The sequence below is a fragment of the Oryctolagus cuniculus genome, chromosome 3 (genome assembly GCF_051225735.1).
Source record: "Oryctolagus cuniculus isolate XC-2025 breed Fujian yellow rabbit chromosome 3, ASM5122573v1, whole genome shotgun sequence".
NCBI lineage: Eukaryota > Metazoa > Chordata > Mammalia > Lagomorpha > Leporidae > Oryctolagus > Oryctolagus cuniculus.
The window spans coordinates 61,883,682-61,902,089 of NC_142869.1; the positions used below are offsets into that span (position 1 = coordinate 61,883,682).

General features: G+C 40.1%; 1 protein-coding gene across 5 annotated transcripts in view; it reads left to right on the forward strand.

Annotated features, from left to right (window-relative positions):
* The window catches only part of SESTD1 (SEC14 and spectrin domain containing 1), a 150,882-nt gene that overhangs the window by 66,667 nt on the left and 65,807 nt on the right, over positions 1-18,408 (forward strand). For all 5 annotated transcript variants that reach the window (XR_016230737.1, XM_051848393.3, XM_051848395.3 and 2 more), the window contains exon 5: positions 3,441-3,554. Coding sequence is in view for 4 of the 5 variants with exons in the window: in XM_051848393.3 (XP_051704353.1) it covers positions 3,441-3,554 (114 nt within the window). In the remaining variant the exon portion in view is untranslated. The remainder of the gene's footprint in view (positions 1-3,440; positions 3,555-18,408) is intronic.

The following is an 18,408-nucleotide window of genomic DNA, read 5'->3' on the forward strand; positions in this document are numbered from 1 at the left end:
TCTTGTGTTCCCTCACAGAAAGTTCCCATAATCCCTGGCACGTAATAGGTGCACAGTAAACATTAATTTGTTATAAGGATATTGAATGCATTATGATTTGAAATGGAAAATAAAATATTTCAGTGATTGAAAGGGGGCAGATTGATTCCATGCACCCTGTTTTCCTTGGAAGGGCTTCTAGAGAGTATAAAATTAAGTTGAATAAGAGAGATTCTGTAATTGAAGTGGAAGCAAGGGAAAGGCATTTCTGGCAGAGGCTTTCCAGGTGGTGGCTCACAAAGGAAGCAGACACAGTGAAGCAGGTTAAGGGCAGGCTGGTCTGGGGAAGTTACTGGTTGGCAGTAATGTGGGATCCTGAGCATTAGGTTAGGTAAAAGCAAGACTTCTAAATGAGTTTGAGAAATAATTGGTAACTGCTTTGGGATTCTGTGGAAAGGAATATAATTTAAAAATGTAAATGAATCTAAGGAGAATGATTCTTATGTTTTATTTATTTAGAATAATTGGGAAAAGGGAAGTTGAGGGACTGGAACAGTGATAATTTTAGTTTGAGTTTTAATGTTTGGTTGGTTCAGAAGGTACTATGCCAAGCTTGTTTAACATGATATCTTTTGGTTTTATGCTCAAACCCTGCCAAGCAGATTTTCTTATCCTCAAAAGTCAGCTGAGTAAAAGGATTTTTAGTAATTTAGGGTTGTAAGTTGGCATAGCCAGAGAACCAGACCTGTGCTGCATCCATTATAAAGTGTGTTTTTACCAGCAGCACATATCTGAGGTGCTTCCCAAATGATTTACCCATTTCTCATTCCTAGAATGTAGAACCTGAACTTCTCATCATTAGGATCTTTTTATTATTATTATAAAGGACATAGCCTTTGGGAGACCCATGTTTAAGGAGCCCAGTTGGTATCCCTTAGTAAGTTTTTCTGTCAAATATTGTACCAACTATAATAATTTTTCCTGTCGAATACCCACTTTTATATTCCAAACCCTGAGGATAAACTCTTCTCTGTAAAAGTTGTTAAAACAGCCATCAGGTGAGAAGTCCACTTACTGTGCTGTCGTGTTCTTCCTTTGGTCCTGTCATGAGCTGTTGAGGACTCAGTGTTTGCACTGGACTTCGATCAGTGGCAGTTTCCAAGAACAGTCAATGGATGATTTAATCCTCTCTTGTGATTTCTTTTCTGTTAGATATTTTAACAACTTTTGGACTTAGTTATAGTTAACATTTTCAGAAGTTGTAATGGCCTGTTGTTGGCCCCTAGTCAGACTGTTTGTGCACAGGAAGTCTTAAAGTGCTTTTGTCTCCAAAGGTGCTGACAGCAGGTGTTTGTGAGCCCAGACCTTCATGCTGGCTCTGCTTACAGCTGGTGTTCCCTAAAGTATGGAGTTTGGCTTCTCCTGGCTCTTACTGCTTTGCTATTTGGTGATTTGAAATAATAATCCTCCAATAAACATCAAATCTACCCTAAATTTCCCTGCCCCTCTGATAGAAGTTTTGACACCGCTGAATTTATTTTACTTATCTTGGTTACAACCCAGTCATTGCAGAGGGTACTAGATTTCTCATGTGCCCAGCGACGTGTTCATATTGGTAAGGTTTCTGTTTCCCCCTTATTATTAGTTTTCATGCTGTGACTTACAGTTTAGAACAGAGGTTGGGCCCTTGAGTTTAAAGAATGCCTTATGGGAGCTCAGTCATGCCCATTCATCTCCATATTGTCTGTGACTACTTTCACTCTTTTTTTTTTTTTTTTGATAAATTTCATAAGTACAACTTTTGGATTTTAGTGCTTCTTCCCCCCATACCCACCTTCCCACCTCTAAACCGTCCCACCTCCTACTCCCTCTCCCATCCCGTTCTTCATTAAGATTCATTTTTAATTATCTTTATATACAGAAATCAACTTAGTATATACTAAGTAAAGATTTCAACAGCTTGCACCCACACAGATACACAAAGTATAAAGTACTGTTTGAATATTAATTTTACCATTAATTCTCATAGTACAATTCATTAAGGACAAAGGTCCTTTGAGTAAGTGCACAGTTTCACTCTACCTTGGCAGAATTGAGTAGTTGTGATAGACTGTGTGGCCTGTAACGTCTAAGACATTTAATATCTGGATCTCTGAGAAAGAATTTGCTGACCCCTAGGCCGGAACATAAGAAGTGGTGTGGCATAACTTCAGAGTCAGGTAGACCTGGCTTCTGTTCTGGCTTCTGTGAAATCAGGAGAATGAGATCTGCCTGTTACTGAGGATTCGTTTGTTCAACAGATATTTTGAGCATTTTCTATGTATCAGACATCAGAACAAGTGCAGGAAACATAGGAATGACACAACCGATAAGGGCCCTGCCATTGAGAAGCTTGTTTGCTCCCTGAGGACTCAGATAATGGGCAGTTAGGTGGATTAATAGAACAATATCAGGTGGTGACAAATGTTGTTAATACCAGGAAAAGGCGACTGAGTTATTCACTGCCTCTTTAGGTCGGGAGGACAGAGAGGTCTCTCTGAAGAGGGAATATTTGAATAGAATCTTAGGTAAAAGCATGCTCCTAGGTATTGGGTAAAGAACATACCATACAATGGAAATGACCCGGCCAAAGCAGTGGAAGCAGACTTGTCATGTTGCAGGAGCAGTGGGCTGTCAGCTTGGCTGTGGTAGAGGAGTGTGCTGGGAGGGGAACTGTGTAAGATGTCAGCAGAGGCCGGGCTTAGTGGCCCTGATAGACTGATGGGGGTTTGAGTTTTAATTTGAGCATGAGAATGTCACTCAGGCAAGCCTGTTCTGAAGGATTTCATAATGATGGCTAAAATGGAGATGGTAGCAATGCAAGTGGTAGCAAAGGTTACATTTCAGATATATTTTTAAAGTTAGGCCATGGGATTTGTTAATAAAATACAGTGGGAAATATTTGTTAACTCAGTAAATGTTCATTTCTATTTTTTAGGTAATATAAATAACTGCATCTAGTAAATGTGAAATTATATTTGTCTAAGATTAGCTCTTTGAACTATTCTTCAACTAATAAACATGGGAGGAAATTGATTTTACATCATTTGAAGAGATTCTCTGAGATGATCATATTAGAAAATTTTTTTTCATATCATAGAAAAAACACATTTAATAATTTCTCACATAAAAATTCCATTCACAGTTTGAACATTTCTAGTTGAGAGGTTCAGTAAAACAAAAAACTTTTCGCCGGTGCTGTGTGTATTACATTGCTTGAAATCTTTGGGATCAGCTTGCACATCCAGTATTTTTTTATTATTGTCTATGTTTTGAAGTAAAGTAGAATTTCTTCTACTTTATTATTTTAATTCTTTTCAAAGGTCTCTAGTTTTCCATAATCACGAATATCTAATAGTTTGTAAATTTAATGAATTATTCATATTATATGTATAACTTGTGATAATTTTTCTGTTTTATAGAATGTTGTTCCAGCTGAGGTATCCCTTGTTTGTGTCGTGAAACCAGATGAATTCTGGGATAAGAAAGTAACACATTTTTGTTTTTGGAAAGAAAAGGATAGACTTGGCTTTGAGGTAAATATAATCTATAAAAAAAGAAGAATTGTGTTATCTTGAAAGATGACATTTTGCTGGTATCATATTGTTTATTCACCACCAGTTAAGCCATGCTTAATTAGTACCTAAGTGTTAATTACTGTGTAGTTAGCATTCGGAAAATTGTTGAAGGAATTATGATTATTTGATGAAGATTGCCAAAGCTTTCTTGTTTTCATTTTTTTTTCATTTATCTGACTTCTGTTAACTTCTCCAGTTAAGTAGGACCTTTTTTTTTAATCTAACAATTTTATTGTATTACCAAGAGGAAATCTTAGATATCTTATTAGGATCTATTTTCTATGATTTGTCATCATTTTTAGTGTCTGCTTTGGTTTTGATTCATCAACACAGTTACCTGTTCTTTTGTACTACATTTTTCTTTTCTCTCTTTCTCTCTCTCACCCTCTCCCACCCACAGACCCTCCCTGTTTTCATTTCTCTCTGTTCTTGTTTTAAATAACATGTTGTAAATAGACAGAAACCCAAGGATGGAATAAATAGAAACAGTTTGGTTATATTTTCCCTTCTACCTGTTAATTCCCAATTTCCTAGGAAAATTGATTGACATCAAACTTTACATTGTTTAAATAAAATGTAGAAGTTTTTAAAGGGTACAAAGTTTAACCCCAGCCCTACAGAATGTGGACCCTTGAAATGCTTACCAAAGAGTCAGACAATCAAGATTCATTTTGGACTTTGTAACACTTGATAGTCACTTTCATTTTCACCAGAGTTGTTGCCAATGTTTTTTGGTATGGAGGGAAGTTTGTCAACGTATGCCAGATAGCAAGATTTAAGAAAGCCTCCGTTGTTTTTAAATTAGGTAGCTCTTGGTGTACAGCTGTGGGAGGCCCTGCTCTTCTCTCCCCTTGCCCCACTCCCTTCTCCCTTCTCCTCTTCTCTTTTCCTCTCTCTCTCTCTCTCTCTCTGTTAAGATTTATTTGTTTATTCGAAAGGCAGAGTTACATTGAGGGAGTGTCAGAGTCTTCCATCCACTGCTTTTCATCCTAAATGGCCACAATAGCCGGAACTGGGCCAGGCCAAAGACAGGAGTCAGGAACTCTATCCAGGTCTCCTGTGTTGGTGATAAGGACCCAAGCATCTGGGCCATCTCCTGCTACCTGCAGTGCTGGCATCCCATATGGGCACCAGTTCTAGTCCTGGTTGCTCCTCTTCCAATCCAGCTCTGCTATGAGCTGGGAAAGCAGTAGAAGATGGCCTAAGTCCTTGACCCCCGGTATCTGTGTGGATACCCGGAAGAAGCTCCTGCTCCTGGGTTCAGATTGGCACAGCTATGACCATTGTGGGTAACTGGGGAGTGAACCAGCGGATGGAAGATCTCCCTCTCCCTCTCCCTCTCCCTCTCCCTCTCCCTCTCCCTCTCCCTCTCCCTCTCCCTCTCCCTCTCCCTCTCCCTCTCCCTCTCCCTCTCCCTCTCTCTCTCCCTCTCTCCCTCTCTCCCTCTCTCCCTCTCTCCCTCTCTCCCTCTCCCTCTCTCCCTCTCCCTCTCTCCCTCTCTCCCTCTCTCCCTCTCTCCCTCTCTCCCTCTCCCTCTCTCCCTCTCCCTCTCTCCCTCTCCCTCTCCCTCTCCCTCTCCCTCTCCCTCTCCCTCTCCCTCTCCCTCTCCCTCTCCCTCTCCCTCTCTGTGTAACTATAACTTTCAAGTAAATACATAAATCTTTAAAAAAAATAATGTTCAATGTTATTGAACTACTGCCATAGTCAAGAAATCAGGAAGCATCTTACCAGCCTCAGAGTTCTCCTGTGCTCATCTGTAGTCAGTCCTACATATTTATTTATGGTCCTACATATTTATTTGTGGTGAAAACATTCAAAATCCTTTCTTCTTTCTTCTTCTTTTTTTTTTTTTTTTGACAGGCAGAGTGGACAGTGAGAGAGAGAGACAGAGAGAAAGGTCTTCCTTTTGCTGTTGGTTCACTGCGGCCAGCGCACCGCGCTGATCCGAAGGCAGGAGCCAGGTGCTTCTCCTGGTCTCCCGTGGGGTGCAGGGCCCAAGCACTTGTACCATCCTCCACTGCCTTCCCGGGCCACAGCAGAGAGCTGGCCTGGAAGAGGGGCAACCGGGACAGAATCCGGCGCCCCGACCGGGACTAGAACCTGGTGTGCCGGCACCGCTAGATGGAGGATTAGCCTATTGAGCTGTGGCGCCGGCCCCAAAATCCTTTCTTATAGTTTTTTTTTCTTGGTAGGGAAATACACAGTATCATTCTCCCTGGTCACCCTACTATGCAATAGAACCCTAGAACTTCTTACTTTTCTCTAGGTGTAACTTAGTTCCTGTTAGTGTTTTTACTTTCCTTCCTCCCTTGCACTCTCCCCACTCTTTGGAATCACCATTATACTTTGAACATCTGTGACATCAACATTTTTTAGATGTCACATAAGAGTGAGATTGAGTACCACTTGTCTTTCTGTGCTTGGCTTACTTCATTTAACATAATGACCTCCAGTTCTACCTGTATGTTACAAAAGACAAGATTTCAACATTTTATGGCTGGATAATACTCAATTTTGTGTGTGTACCATGTTTTCTTTATTCATTTCTCAGTGAATGAGCACTTAGGTTGTTTCCATTTCCTGGCCGTTGTGAATAGGGCTGTGATAGACATGAGCATGCAGAAGTCTCATTGATAAACTGTTTGTATTCCCCTTGGGTGCATACCCAGGGGTGGGATTGGTACTGTTTGCCTTCTTGGTGATGCTGCCCTGCCCTACCTTTAGGAGCCCTATCCTACTGTGGGCTCATAAGATACTCCTGCCTCCACTCCCTGTCCTGGGAATCCATAGGTTTCTTTAATCCCTTCCTCTAGCAGCAGTAGGACGTCATTGTGTCCTGATATTATCAGTGTCATCAGGGTTTGTTGTTTTTGCTTCAGCACCTTAAAGTTTTTTCCTCATAAAGGATACAGAGCTGAAGAAATCTGGGGTATGCTTCATGCCTTTTCAGAAGTGTTTTCTCTCCCAGGCCTGGACTCTGAGACAGACTTTTTTCGAATCTCTTATCTTACCTCTTAGTCTTTCTCAGGAGTCCTCCACAGGAAGTCGATGTAAGACAGCGTCCAGGTGAATATGAATTCTTGTGTTCCTGTCTCCTAGAGGTTCTGTTCTTTCACACTGGACCATATTTGGCCTTTAGCACTTCATTAAACATTTTAACTAAATTCTCACCTGGCTCACATTATGGCTGACATTTTTTTCTCAAGTAAGCAAGTGTTCCAGTTCCATGTCTTCTTTTTTTTTAATTTTATTTTTTTAAAAGATTTATTTATTTATTTGAAAGACAGAGCTACAGAGGCATAGGCTGGGGGTGGGGTGGGGAGAGAGGTCTTCCATCCACTGGTTCACTCCTCAAATGGCTGCAGAGGCTAGAGCTGCACCATCCTGAAGCCAGGAGCCAGGAGCTTCTTCCAAGTCTTTCAAGAAGGTGCAGGGGCCCAAGGACTTGGGCCATCTTCCACTGCTTTCCCAGGCCACGGCAGAGAGCCCCACCATGTCTTCTTGAAGATGCGAATCTTTGTGGAGATTTTCAGATTAATTGGTTTTCCTGTGAACTTAACTTGATTTTTTTAATCACTCAAGTAAAAGTTGGAGCAGTGTTCTTTTCAGCTTTCTGTATGCAAAGTAAAAGCCATATGCCCCCTGCGCCTCCAACCCCTAACGCACACGCAGACCCTGCAGTTTGTGAACTTCGTGAAAGGCTGTGTGAGCCAATAGCATAGGGGAGGCAGTGTAGTCTGCTGGATTACATTAGGAAGGGGGGTGTTGCCTGGTAATTGAGTGGGAAACTGTTTCCAAGGAGGAGAGACAAAAGTGTAGTGAGAGAAGGTAAAACCGGAAGCCAGGAGTCCTGAAAGGGGCCTTAAGACTCAGGGCCATGGTGAGTGAGACTTCAGACAGGTCGTGGAGTCCATAGCTCATGGCCATGAGCATGCAGGGAATGTTCCTCTGAGAGAATGCCAAGTGAACAGGGCTGGGGGTTCAGAAACTAAAGCTGTGAGTACTGAGTAGGGATCTGTCTCATCCTGCTTCATCCTGTGCATCTGTTAAGAGACACTGTGCCTACTTATTTCTTATGCTGTATGACTTAACAGTAACCTTGCATCTTCGAAGATGAAATAGAAAACAGAATTTCCATCTGCCTGGGTCTGATGTCATAGATTATTTGGAAACGGAAGCATTAAGGCTTCTTATAGCAATGCCTGTTTTCAATACATTGAAGAGATTTCAGCCAGGATATTTTTCACAGTAAGTATGCACTAGGTACTTACTAAAGCCTAGTGTCACAGTGAGGTGAGAGTAATCTCAAATGCCAGTTAATATGCCAACAAACATATTCAACTTTAAGGGGAAGTTCAACACCAGCCATTAAATGATACTTAGAATTTATATGTGTTGAAATTCAACACAGGTGTTTCTTTAATTAAAATTATTTTCCTTGGTATTATTTTAGTTAACTTGGGCTGTTGTAATTAAGCCTATGTTTTTGTATATGTTATATATATATATTTATACATATATATGTATTTTAAGATTTATTTCATTTATTTGAAGGATAGAGTTACATAGAGAGAAGGAGTGACAGATAGCTTCCATCCACTGGTTCACTTGCCAGATGGCTGCAATGGCCCATGCTGTGCCAGGCCAAGGCCAGGGGACTGGAAATGTCTCGCTCGTCCGTATGGCTTCAGGGGTCCAAGTGTTTGTGCCATCCTCTGCTTTCCCAGGCACATTAACAAGAAGCTGGATTGGAAGTGGAGCAGCTGGGACATGAACCAGTGCCCATATGGGATGCTGTCATCACCACAATGCCGGCCCTTTAAACTTTTTGAAGTGCTCTAGCACAAAGATGCATTTTCGGTCTGGATCTTGCTCACACATTCTTTATTATTACTTTTTAAATAGATTTTATTTATTCATTCTAGGCAGAGGTATGGACAGAGAGAGGGAGATACAATAAGAAACGTCTTCTATCCGCTGGTTCACTCCCTAAATGGCTGCAAAGGCTGGAGCTGGGCCGATCTGAAGCAAGGAGCCAGGAGATTCTTTGGGGTCTCCCACATGGTTGTGGGAGCCCAAGCTCGTGGGCCATCTTTTATTGCTTGTCCAGGTCATAGCAGAGAGCTGGATCAGAAGAGGAGCAGCCAGGGCATGAACTGGTACCCATATGGGATGCTGGTGCCACAGGTGGAGGATTAATGTACGGTGCCAGGGAGCTGACCCTGCTTGTGCATTCTTTCTTTTTTAAAAATTTATTTATTTATTTGAAAAAGTTACACAGAGAGAGGAGGAGAGGCAGAGAGAGAGGTCTTCCATCCACTGGTTCACTCCTCAGTTGGCTGTAATGGCCAGAGCTACGGCCAATGGGAAGCTAGGAGCCAGGAGCATCTTCCAGGTCTCCCACGCAGGTGCAGGGGCCCAAGGACTTGGATCATCTTGTACTGCTTTCTTAGGTCATAGCAGAGAGCTGGATGGGAAGTGGAACCTTCAGGACTTGAACCAGCACCCATATAGGATGCCAGCACTGCAGGCGGCGGCTTTACCCGCTATGGCACTGCACCGGCCCCTGCTCGTACATTCTTAACATGAGTAAAATTAGAAAGAAAATATCTGAGTACCTGCAGCGTAAAGTTTCAGTGTTGGTTTTTTGGGAATGTTTTATTAGGAAAAGATATGTATTGTAGTTACAGATGGAAGAAAGTAGAAATGTGTTTTTAGCTTTTCTATAAGTTAGATTTCCAGACTAACAAAAACCTTCACAAATGTTTTGATTGAAGACCGTGTGGTAAATAATCTTTCCTTTAAAATTTCTTGAGCCGGCCGGCGCCGCGGCTCACTAGGCTAATCCTCCGCCTAGCGGCGCCGGCACACCGGGTTCTAGTCCTGGTCAGGGCGCCGGATTCTGTCCCGGTTGCCCCTCTTCCAGGCCAGCTCTCTGCTGTGGCCAGGGAGTGCAGTGGAGGATGGCCCAGGTGCTTGGGCCCTGCACCCCATGGGAGACCAGGAAAAGCACCTGGCTCCTGCCATCGGATCAGCGCGGTGCGCCGGCCGCAGCGCGCCGGCCGCGACGGCCATTGGAGGGTGAACCAACAGCAAAGGAAGACCTTTCTCTCTGTCTCTCTCTCTCACTGTCCACTCTGCCTGTCAAAAAAAAAAAAAAATTTCTTGAGCCATAATAAGTGCCAGTTAATATAACATTGTTGTTCAGTTAATTTGTTGCATCTTGACCTAACATGTATCTACAGTTAGGGAGAAAGTAGTATTTATAAAGGACTATACTCTTAAAACAACTTCACGGTTTTTATTTCCTTTGAAAGGACTTGGCAATGGTTTGAAAAAGTTTGTAGAGCACTGATCTTTCTCTCCCTCTTCTCTGTGGCTGTATTGTTTTATTCTGTTTCCCTTTGTGCTAGTTTATAGGCTTCCAGATTTCTTTGGGCACAACTGGAAGATGGGGACAGGTCTGAAATTTAGAATTCTGCTTAGTAAAATGAAAGCTGCTTTGACTGTAACTATCAGTTTTGTTCATAAGTTTAATGATACCAGTACATAGTAGAATATTCTTAGAGATGAGTATTTAAAAATATTTAACAATTGTTTAACAGTTAAGCCAGATGAAAATAAAAAAATTTGAACCCCACAGCATTCTTAAACTGATAAATCATATATTAAAGCATAATTTTCCTCAAGGTAAAATCATGACTCTCAAGCAAATACAAAATGAGCATAAGTCAGATGTCACTCAACTCATTAATTAACGAGTTTCTGGTGCCTTATGAGGTGTGGTTCTAAGAGCATTTGAGAAATTTAGGGATTTTTATAGGCAGATTCCCAAATTATATACAAAATTAGTTAATATCCTGCTGATCCATAAATTGTGAACTTTATCTCTTGTTCCAGTGGACGGAAATATATCACTTCCAGTAGATGGAAATTATTTACATTTTTCTGAGCAAAATCTACAAGTTAAGCCCTGTCCCCACAGTGTGATATCTATTTAACAGACCATAGAAAGGCAATCAAATTTATAAGTCTAGAACTGCACGTGATTTCTTTTGCCTATTTCTGACATTTTGTTCATTTTTTTTGAAAATTGCAAATTTTTTTAAGATAAGCATTTTTGCTGTTTATTTTAATTTTTAATTTTTTTTTACAGATTCAGTGTGCTTTGTAGATACAGTTCTAAGAACACAGTTATATTCCCTCCCTGCCTTCACTTCTCTCCCTTCACCTGCCTTCCCTCTCCTTTTCGTTCTTTATTTTTGAGATAACATATTTAAATTTACAGTAAAAAGGATTAATTAATACTTCACCTAACAAAAAGTTTAACACGTAAAAAGCGAAAAGACCCTAGTTTATTGAGAATATAGACAGCAGCTATAAACAATAATTGAATAGAAAAATGAGCCTTTCACCCATATACAGTAAATTTTAAAGTAATCACATAATTAAAAATATAGCAATATAGCATTCTCTTTTAAGATTTTATTTATTTATTTTAGAGGTAGAATTATAGACAGTGAGAGGGAGAGATGGAGAGAAAGGTCTTCCATCCACTGGTTCACTCCCTAAATGGCTGCAACAGCCGGAGCTGTGCTGATCCGAAGCCAGGAGCCAGGAGCTTCCTCTGGGTCTCCCACGTGGGTGCAGGGGCCCAAGGACTTGGGCCATCTTGTACTGCTTTCCCAGGCCAGAGCAGAGAGCTGAATCAGAAGAGGAGCAGCCAGGACTAGAACGGGCGCCCATATGGGATGCTGGCGCCGCAGGCAGAGGATTAACCTGCTGCACCTCAGTGCTGGCTCCTAGTATAGCATTCTTAATCATTGATTTGACAGAAGTATAAAGCAAAGTTTTACAAAACTGTATTTGCAGCAGTACTGATACACACAGAATTTCTTTTTTCTTTTTCTTTTTGTTTTTTAAATTTTAGCTCTCACATATAAGGGAGAACATGGGGTATTTGTCTTTTTGGATCCAGTTTATTTCACTCAACATGATGTCCTCCAGTTGCATTCGTTTTGCTGAAAATGGTAGCATTTCATACTTTTTGAGAGCTGAATAATAATCCGTTGTGTATATTTACCACTTTTTTTTTTTTTTTTTTTTTGACAGGCAGAGTGGACAGTGAGAGAGACAGAGAGAAAGGTCTTCCTTTGCCGTTGGTTCACCCTCCAATGGCTGCCGCGGCCTGCGCACTGCGCTGATCCGATGGCAGGAGCTAGGTACTTATCCTGGTCTCCCATGGGGTGCAGGGCCCAAGCACTTGGGCCATCCTCCACTGCACTCCCTTGCAACAGCAGAGAGCTGGCCTGGAAGAGGGGCAACCGGGAAAGAATCCGGCGCCCCGACCGGGACTAGAACCCGGTGTGCTGGCGCCGCAAGGCGGAGGATTAGCCTAGTGAGCCACGGCGCCGGCCCACATTTTCTTTATATGTTCATCTGATGATGGGCATCTTGGTTGATTCCAAATTTTGGCTATTGTGAACAGTGCTGCTGCAAACACTGTGGTGCAGATATCTCTTTTATACATGGTGTTCATTTTGAGTATATACCCGGTTTTGCTGGATCATATGGAAAAGTCTGTTTCTAGTTTTTAAAAAAATTTCCACGCTGTTTTCCATAATGGTTACACAATTTACATTCCCACCAGCAGTATATAAGTGTTCCCCTTTTTCCACATCCTTGCTGGCATTTGTTACCCTCTAAGTTTTAGGTTTTAGCCATTCTGACAGGGAAGAGTTGATGCCTCATTGTTGTTTCGATTTGCATTTCCATGATAACTAATGATGTTGAGCGTTTTTTCATATATTTGTTGGCCATTTATATTTTTTTTGAAAACTGTCTGTTAAAGTCCTTTGCCCATTTTTCAACTAGACTGGTTGTTTTTTGTTGTTGTTGTTGAGTTTTTAAAGTTTTTAAAGTTTTAAGTATTTGGGATGGTAATCCTCTGTCAGATAGGTGGTTGGCAAATATTTTCTCCCTTTCTGTTGGGTGTCTCTTCTCTCTGTTGATTGTCTGCTGTGCTGTGCAAAAGCTTCTGAGTTTGATATAGTTCCATATTTTAAATTTTGCTTTTGTTGCCTCTGCTTTGGGAGTCTTGTCCTAGAAGTCATCCCCTACACCAGTATCTTGGAGTGTTTCCCCTACATTTTCTTCCAGCACCTTCATAGTCTCAGGTCTTAAATTTAGGTCTTTGATCCATCTTGAGTTGATTTTTCTATATGGTGAGAGATATGGATCTAATTTCGTTCTCCTACATATATACATCCAGTTTTGCCAGGACCATTTGCTGAGGAGACAGTCTATCCTTATTCCACTGTGTGGTCTGAGGACTTTTGTCAGAAATCATTTCGCTGTATGAATTAATTAGTGGCTCAACTTCTAGGCTCCCTATTCTGTTTCATTGATCTGTGTGTTGGTTTTTATGCCAATACCTTGCTGTTCTAATTACTATAGCTTTGTAGTATGCTTTGAAGTCAGGTATTGTGATCCCTCCAGCTTGGTTTTCTTGTTCAGGATTACTTTGACTATTCTGGGTCTTTTGTGATTCCAGATGAACTTTAGGATTGCTTTTTCTAATTGTATAAAGAATGTCATTGGTATTTTGATAGGGATTGCATTGAATCTGTAGATTGCTTTACTTCATATAGATATTTTCATGATATTGATTCTTCCAATCCATCAGCAAGAAACATCTTTCCATTTCTTTGTGTGTCCTGGATGATTTCTTTCATCAGTGTTTAATAATTTTCATTGTAGTGATCTTTCACTTCTTTGGTTAAATTTATTTCTAAATATTTGATTTTTTTTTTTTTTTTGGTCATCATTGTGTTTGGGATTTCTTTCATGATTTCTCTGAGTTCATCATTATCATACAAAAAAGCTACTGTGTTTTGTATGTTTGTTTTGTAACCTGCAGCTTTGCTGAATTGGTTTATCAATTCTGGCAGCTTTGTACTGGAGTGTTTAGGTTTTTCCATGTATAATAAATATCAGGTCATCTGCAAACATGGATAGTTAACTTCTTCTTTTCCAATTTTGATACCCTGTATTTCTTTCTCCTCCTTAATTGCTCTCACTTTAACTTCCAGTACTTTATTGAAGAACAGTGGCAAAAGTGGACATCTTTGTCTTGTTTGAGATCTCAGGGGAAATGCTTTCTTTTTTTTCCCATTCAGTTTTATTTAAAGATTTATTTTTTATTTTACTTGAAAGTCAAGGGTTATACAGAGAGAGGAGAGACAGAGAAAGAGAGAAGTCTTCCATCCAATGGTTCACTCCCCAACTGGCTACAATGGCCGGAGCTGTGCTGATCTTAAGCCAGGAGCCTGGAGCTTCTAACAGGTCTCCCATGCAGGTGCAGGGGCCCAAGCACTTGGGCCATCTTCTACTGCTTTCCCAGGCCATGGCAGAGAGCTGGATTGGAAGTGGAGCAGCTGGGACTAGAACAGGCGCCGGCGCTTCAGGCCGGGGCGTTAACCCACTGCACCACAGCACCGCCCCCCCCCCCCCAATTCAGTATTATTTGGCTGTTGATTTGTGATATATAGTCTTTGTAATTTTGAGGAATGTTCCTTCTCTACCTAATTTTTATAAAGTTTTTAGGTGAAGGGGTGTTGAATCTTACTAAATGCTTTTTCTGCATCTATTGAGATGACATATGGTTTTTGTTCTTCATTCTGTTGATGTGATTTTTGACATTTATTGATTTGCAAATGTTGAACCACCCTTGCATTTCTGGGATAAATCCCACTTGATTGTGATGTATGATCTTTTTGATGTAGTTTTGGATTTGATTTGTTAGTATTTTGTTGAGACTCTGCATCTATGTTCACTAAGGATATAGGTCTGTAGTTTTCTTTTCATGTCACGTCTTTGGTTTTGATATTAAAGTAATGCTGGCCTCATAAATAAAGAGATTGGCAGAGTTCTGTCCTGTTCAGTATTTTGGAATTGTTTGAAGAGCATTGAAGTTACTGTCTCTTGGAATGTTTTGTAGAATTCAGTAATAAGGCCATCAGGTCCCAGACCCTTCTTTGATAGAAGACTTTCGATTATTGCTTCAGTCTCATTGCTTGTTGTGGGTCTGTTTAGGTTGTCTCTATCATCATGATTTAACCGTGGTAGCTTATATGAACTAGGAATTTGTCCATTTCTTTGAGGTTTTCCAGTTTATTAACATATAGTTCTTCATAGTAGTTTCTTAACCATCCTTTTTATTTCAATGGTATCAGTTGTAATGTCTCTTTTTTCATCTCTAATTGTATTTATTTGAGTCTTTTTTCTTTGTTACCCCAGCTAGAGGTATATCTATTTTGTTTATCTGCTCAAGAAAACAGCTTTTTGTTTTGTTGGCCTTTTGATTTTTTTTGTTTCAATTTCGTTTATTTCTGCTCTGATCCTTATTATTTCTCACCTCCTGCTGATTTTGGGTTTTGTTTGCTCTTGTTTTTCTGTCTTCAAGATGTATCGTTAGATCTGTAATTTTGGACATTTCTCTTTTTTTAATGTAAGCACTTCATGCTGTAAAATTCCCTCCTAATACTGCTTTTGCTGTATCCCACAGGTTTTGATACATTATGTTCTCATTTTCATTTATTTCAAGAAAGTCTTTATTTCCTTTTTAATTGCTTTAGTGACCCGTAGGTCATTCAGTAGTATGTTGTTTAATTTCCAAGTTTTTATGCATATTCTGTTATTCATGTTGTTGCCATCTAGTTTTATTCCTTTATGGTCTGAGGAGTTACATGCTATGATTTCAGTCTTTTTAAATTTGCCAAGACTTGATTTGTGATCTTTTCTAGAAAATGTTCTATGTGCTAATGAGAAGACCGTGTATTCTGTAGCTGTTGGCTGAAGTGTCCTGTAATTGTTTATTAGGTCCATTTGCTCTCATGTTTCTTTTTCTTTATTTTTTTAAAGATATATTTATTTATTTGAAATAGTTACAGAGAGTCAGAGGCAGAGAGAGAGAGAGGTCTTCCATCCGCTGGTTCACTCTCCAAATGGCTGCCATGGCCAGAGCTATGCTGATTCAAAGCCAGGAGCCAGGTGCTTCTTCTGGGTCTCTCACGTGGGTACAGGGGCCCAAGGACTTAGGCCATCTTCTGTTGCTTTCCCAGGCTACAGCAGAGAGCTAGATCAAAAATGGAACAAGCAGTACTTGAACCAGCTCCTATCCGTATGGGATGCCAGCTCTGCAGGTGTCGGCTTTATCCGCTTCACTGCAGCACTGGCCCCCTGTATTATTTTTCAACTCCTATGTATCTTTATTGATTTTATTTGTCTGGATAATCTGTCCATTGATGACAGTGGGGTGTTGAAGTCACCTACTGTTATTATAGTGGAGTCTGTCTCTCCCTTTAGGTCTAATAGTGTTTTCTGTATATATCTGGGTGGTCTTCTGTTAGGTGCAATATATGATCATGATTCTTATGTCCTCTTGTAGAATCTAACCTTTTATCAAAATATAATGTCCTTTATCTTTTTTTTAGTTTTTGATTTAAAGTCTGTCTTACTTGATACCAGATTATCTATGCCTGCTCACTTTTGGTTTCCATTTGTCTGGTAAATCTTTTTCCAACTCTTCACTTTTAGTCTGTATGTATCACTGTAGGCAGCAATAGTGGCGTCATGGTTTTATATCCATTCAGCCAACCTAAGTCTTTTGGTTGGTGAATTTCATCCATTTACAATCAAGGTTAGTATTGACAGTTAAGAACTGAGACCTGGCATTGTGTTAACTGGATAATGCTCTCACTGCGCTGTTAGTGAATTTGGTGATGTCGTGTGTTTTCATGATGTTTGCTTCTAATGCTGAACGCCCTTCAGAATTTCTTGTAAGGCTGGTTTGGTGTTGTTAAAGTCTCTCAGTTATTGCTTATCTGGAAAATACTTTATTTCCTCTATAATTTTTAAAGGGTAGCTTCACTGGATACAATATTCTTGGTTGGACTTTTTTTTTCATTTATGACCTTGAATATATCATCCCACTGTCTTTTGGGCTGTACGGTTTCTGCTGAGAAGTCTGATATTAATCTAATTGGTTTTCCTTTATGTGTAACTTGATGTTTTTCTCTTACTGCCTATAGGGTTCTCTTGTCCTTAACTTTTGACAATTTGATGACAACACACCTTGAAGACCTTTTTCAGTGGAGTCTGCTTGGGGTTCTTTGAGCTTCTGGTATCTGGATGTCCATGTCTCTTTCAAGACCTGGGGAATTTTTAGCTGTTATTTTGTTTAGCAGGTTCTCAATGCCTTTTCCTTTTCTTGTCCTTTAGGAATACCTGTAATATGGATATTTGGTCATTTAACAATATCCCATATTTGCATAGAATGTCTTAGTTCTTTTTAATTCCTCTCTTTTTTTGTCTGATGGGGTTATTTCAAAATTCTTGTCCCTGAGGAAATTCTTTCCTCCACTTGGTCTATTTTGATGTTAAAGTTTTCAGTCATATTTTTTTATTTAACAAGTTTAAGATTTCATCTCCAGAATTTTATTTTATTCTTCTTAATGAGTTCTATCTCCTTAGTAATGTTTTTATTCATATTACTCATTGATTTCCTCATTTCTTTTTTTTTAACTTTTATTTAATGAATATAAATTTCCAAAGTACAGCTTATGGATTACAGTGGCTTTCCCCCCATAACATCCCTCCCACATACAACCCTCCCCTTTCCCACTCCCTCTCCCCTTCCATTCACATCAAGATTCATTTTCGTTTCTCTTTATATACAGAAGATCAGTTTAGCATACATTAAGTAAAGATTTCAACAGTTTGCTCCCACACAGAAACATAAAGTGTAAAATACTGTTTGAGTACTAGTTATAGCATTAAATCTCAATGTACAGCACACTAAGGACAAAGATCCTACATGAGGAGTAAGTGCACAGTGACTCCTGTTGTTGACTTAACAAATTGACACTCTTGTTTATGGCATCAGTAATCACCCTAGGCTCTTGTCATGAGCTGCCAGGGCTATGGAAACCCCCTGAGTTCACTGACTCTGATAATTTTAGACAAGGCCATGGTCAAAGTGGAAGTTCTTTCCTCCCTTCAGAGAAAGGTACCTCCTTCTCTGATGACCCGTTCTTTCCACTGGGATCTCACTCACGGAGATCTTTCATTTAGTTTTTTTTTTTTTTTTTTTCCAGAGTGTCTTGGCTTTCCATGCCTGAAATACTCTCATGGGCTTTTCAGCCGGATCTGCTTGCCTTAAGGGCTGATTCTGAGGCCAGAGTGCTGTTCAGGACATCTGCCATTCCATGGGTCTGCTGTGTATCTCACTTCCCATGTTGGATCATTCTCTCCCTTTTTTATTCTATCAGCTAGTATTTGCAGACACTATTCTTGTTTGATCACATAAACAAGAATAGATTTCCTCATTTTTTTAATCTATCTATATTCTCTTGCATCTCATTGAATTTCCTTACAGTCATTATTTTGAATTCTGTATCTGTCATTTCATAGATTTCCTTCAGTTTAGGATCTAATTCGGGATGAGTATTGTGTTCCTTTGGAGGCATCATGCTACCTTGCTTCTTCATGTCTCCTGTTGTCCCTACATTGACGTCTGCCCATCTGGTGTATTTGTCTCTTCTTTATGGAGTAGGTTTATAGTTTAGCTGGAGTGTAGGATATCACTTGGTTTGTTGCTTTGGTTCTAGGTGAGCCCAAGAGAGTAGTCTCTGTAAGTGATTTCTTTTCTTTTTATCAGTATAAACTGTCTGTAAGTGACACAGTGGACTAGACCACTGCAGTTTGTAGTGATAGAAGCATGGTTTTGAGATGAATAAGGATTTCCTTGGGT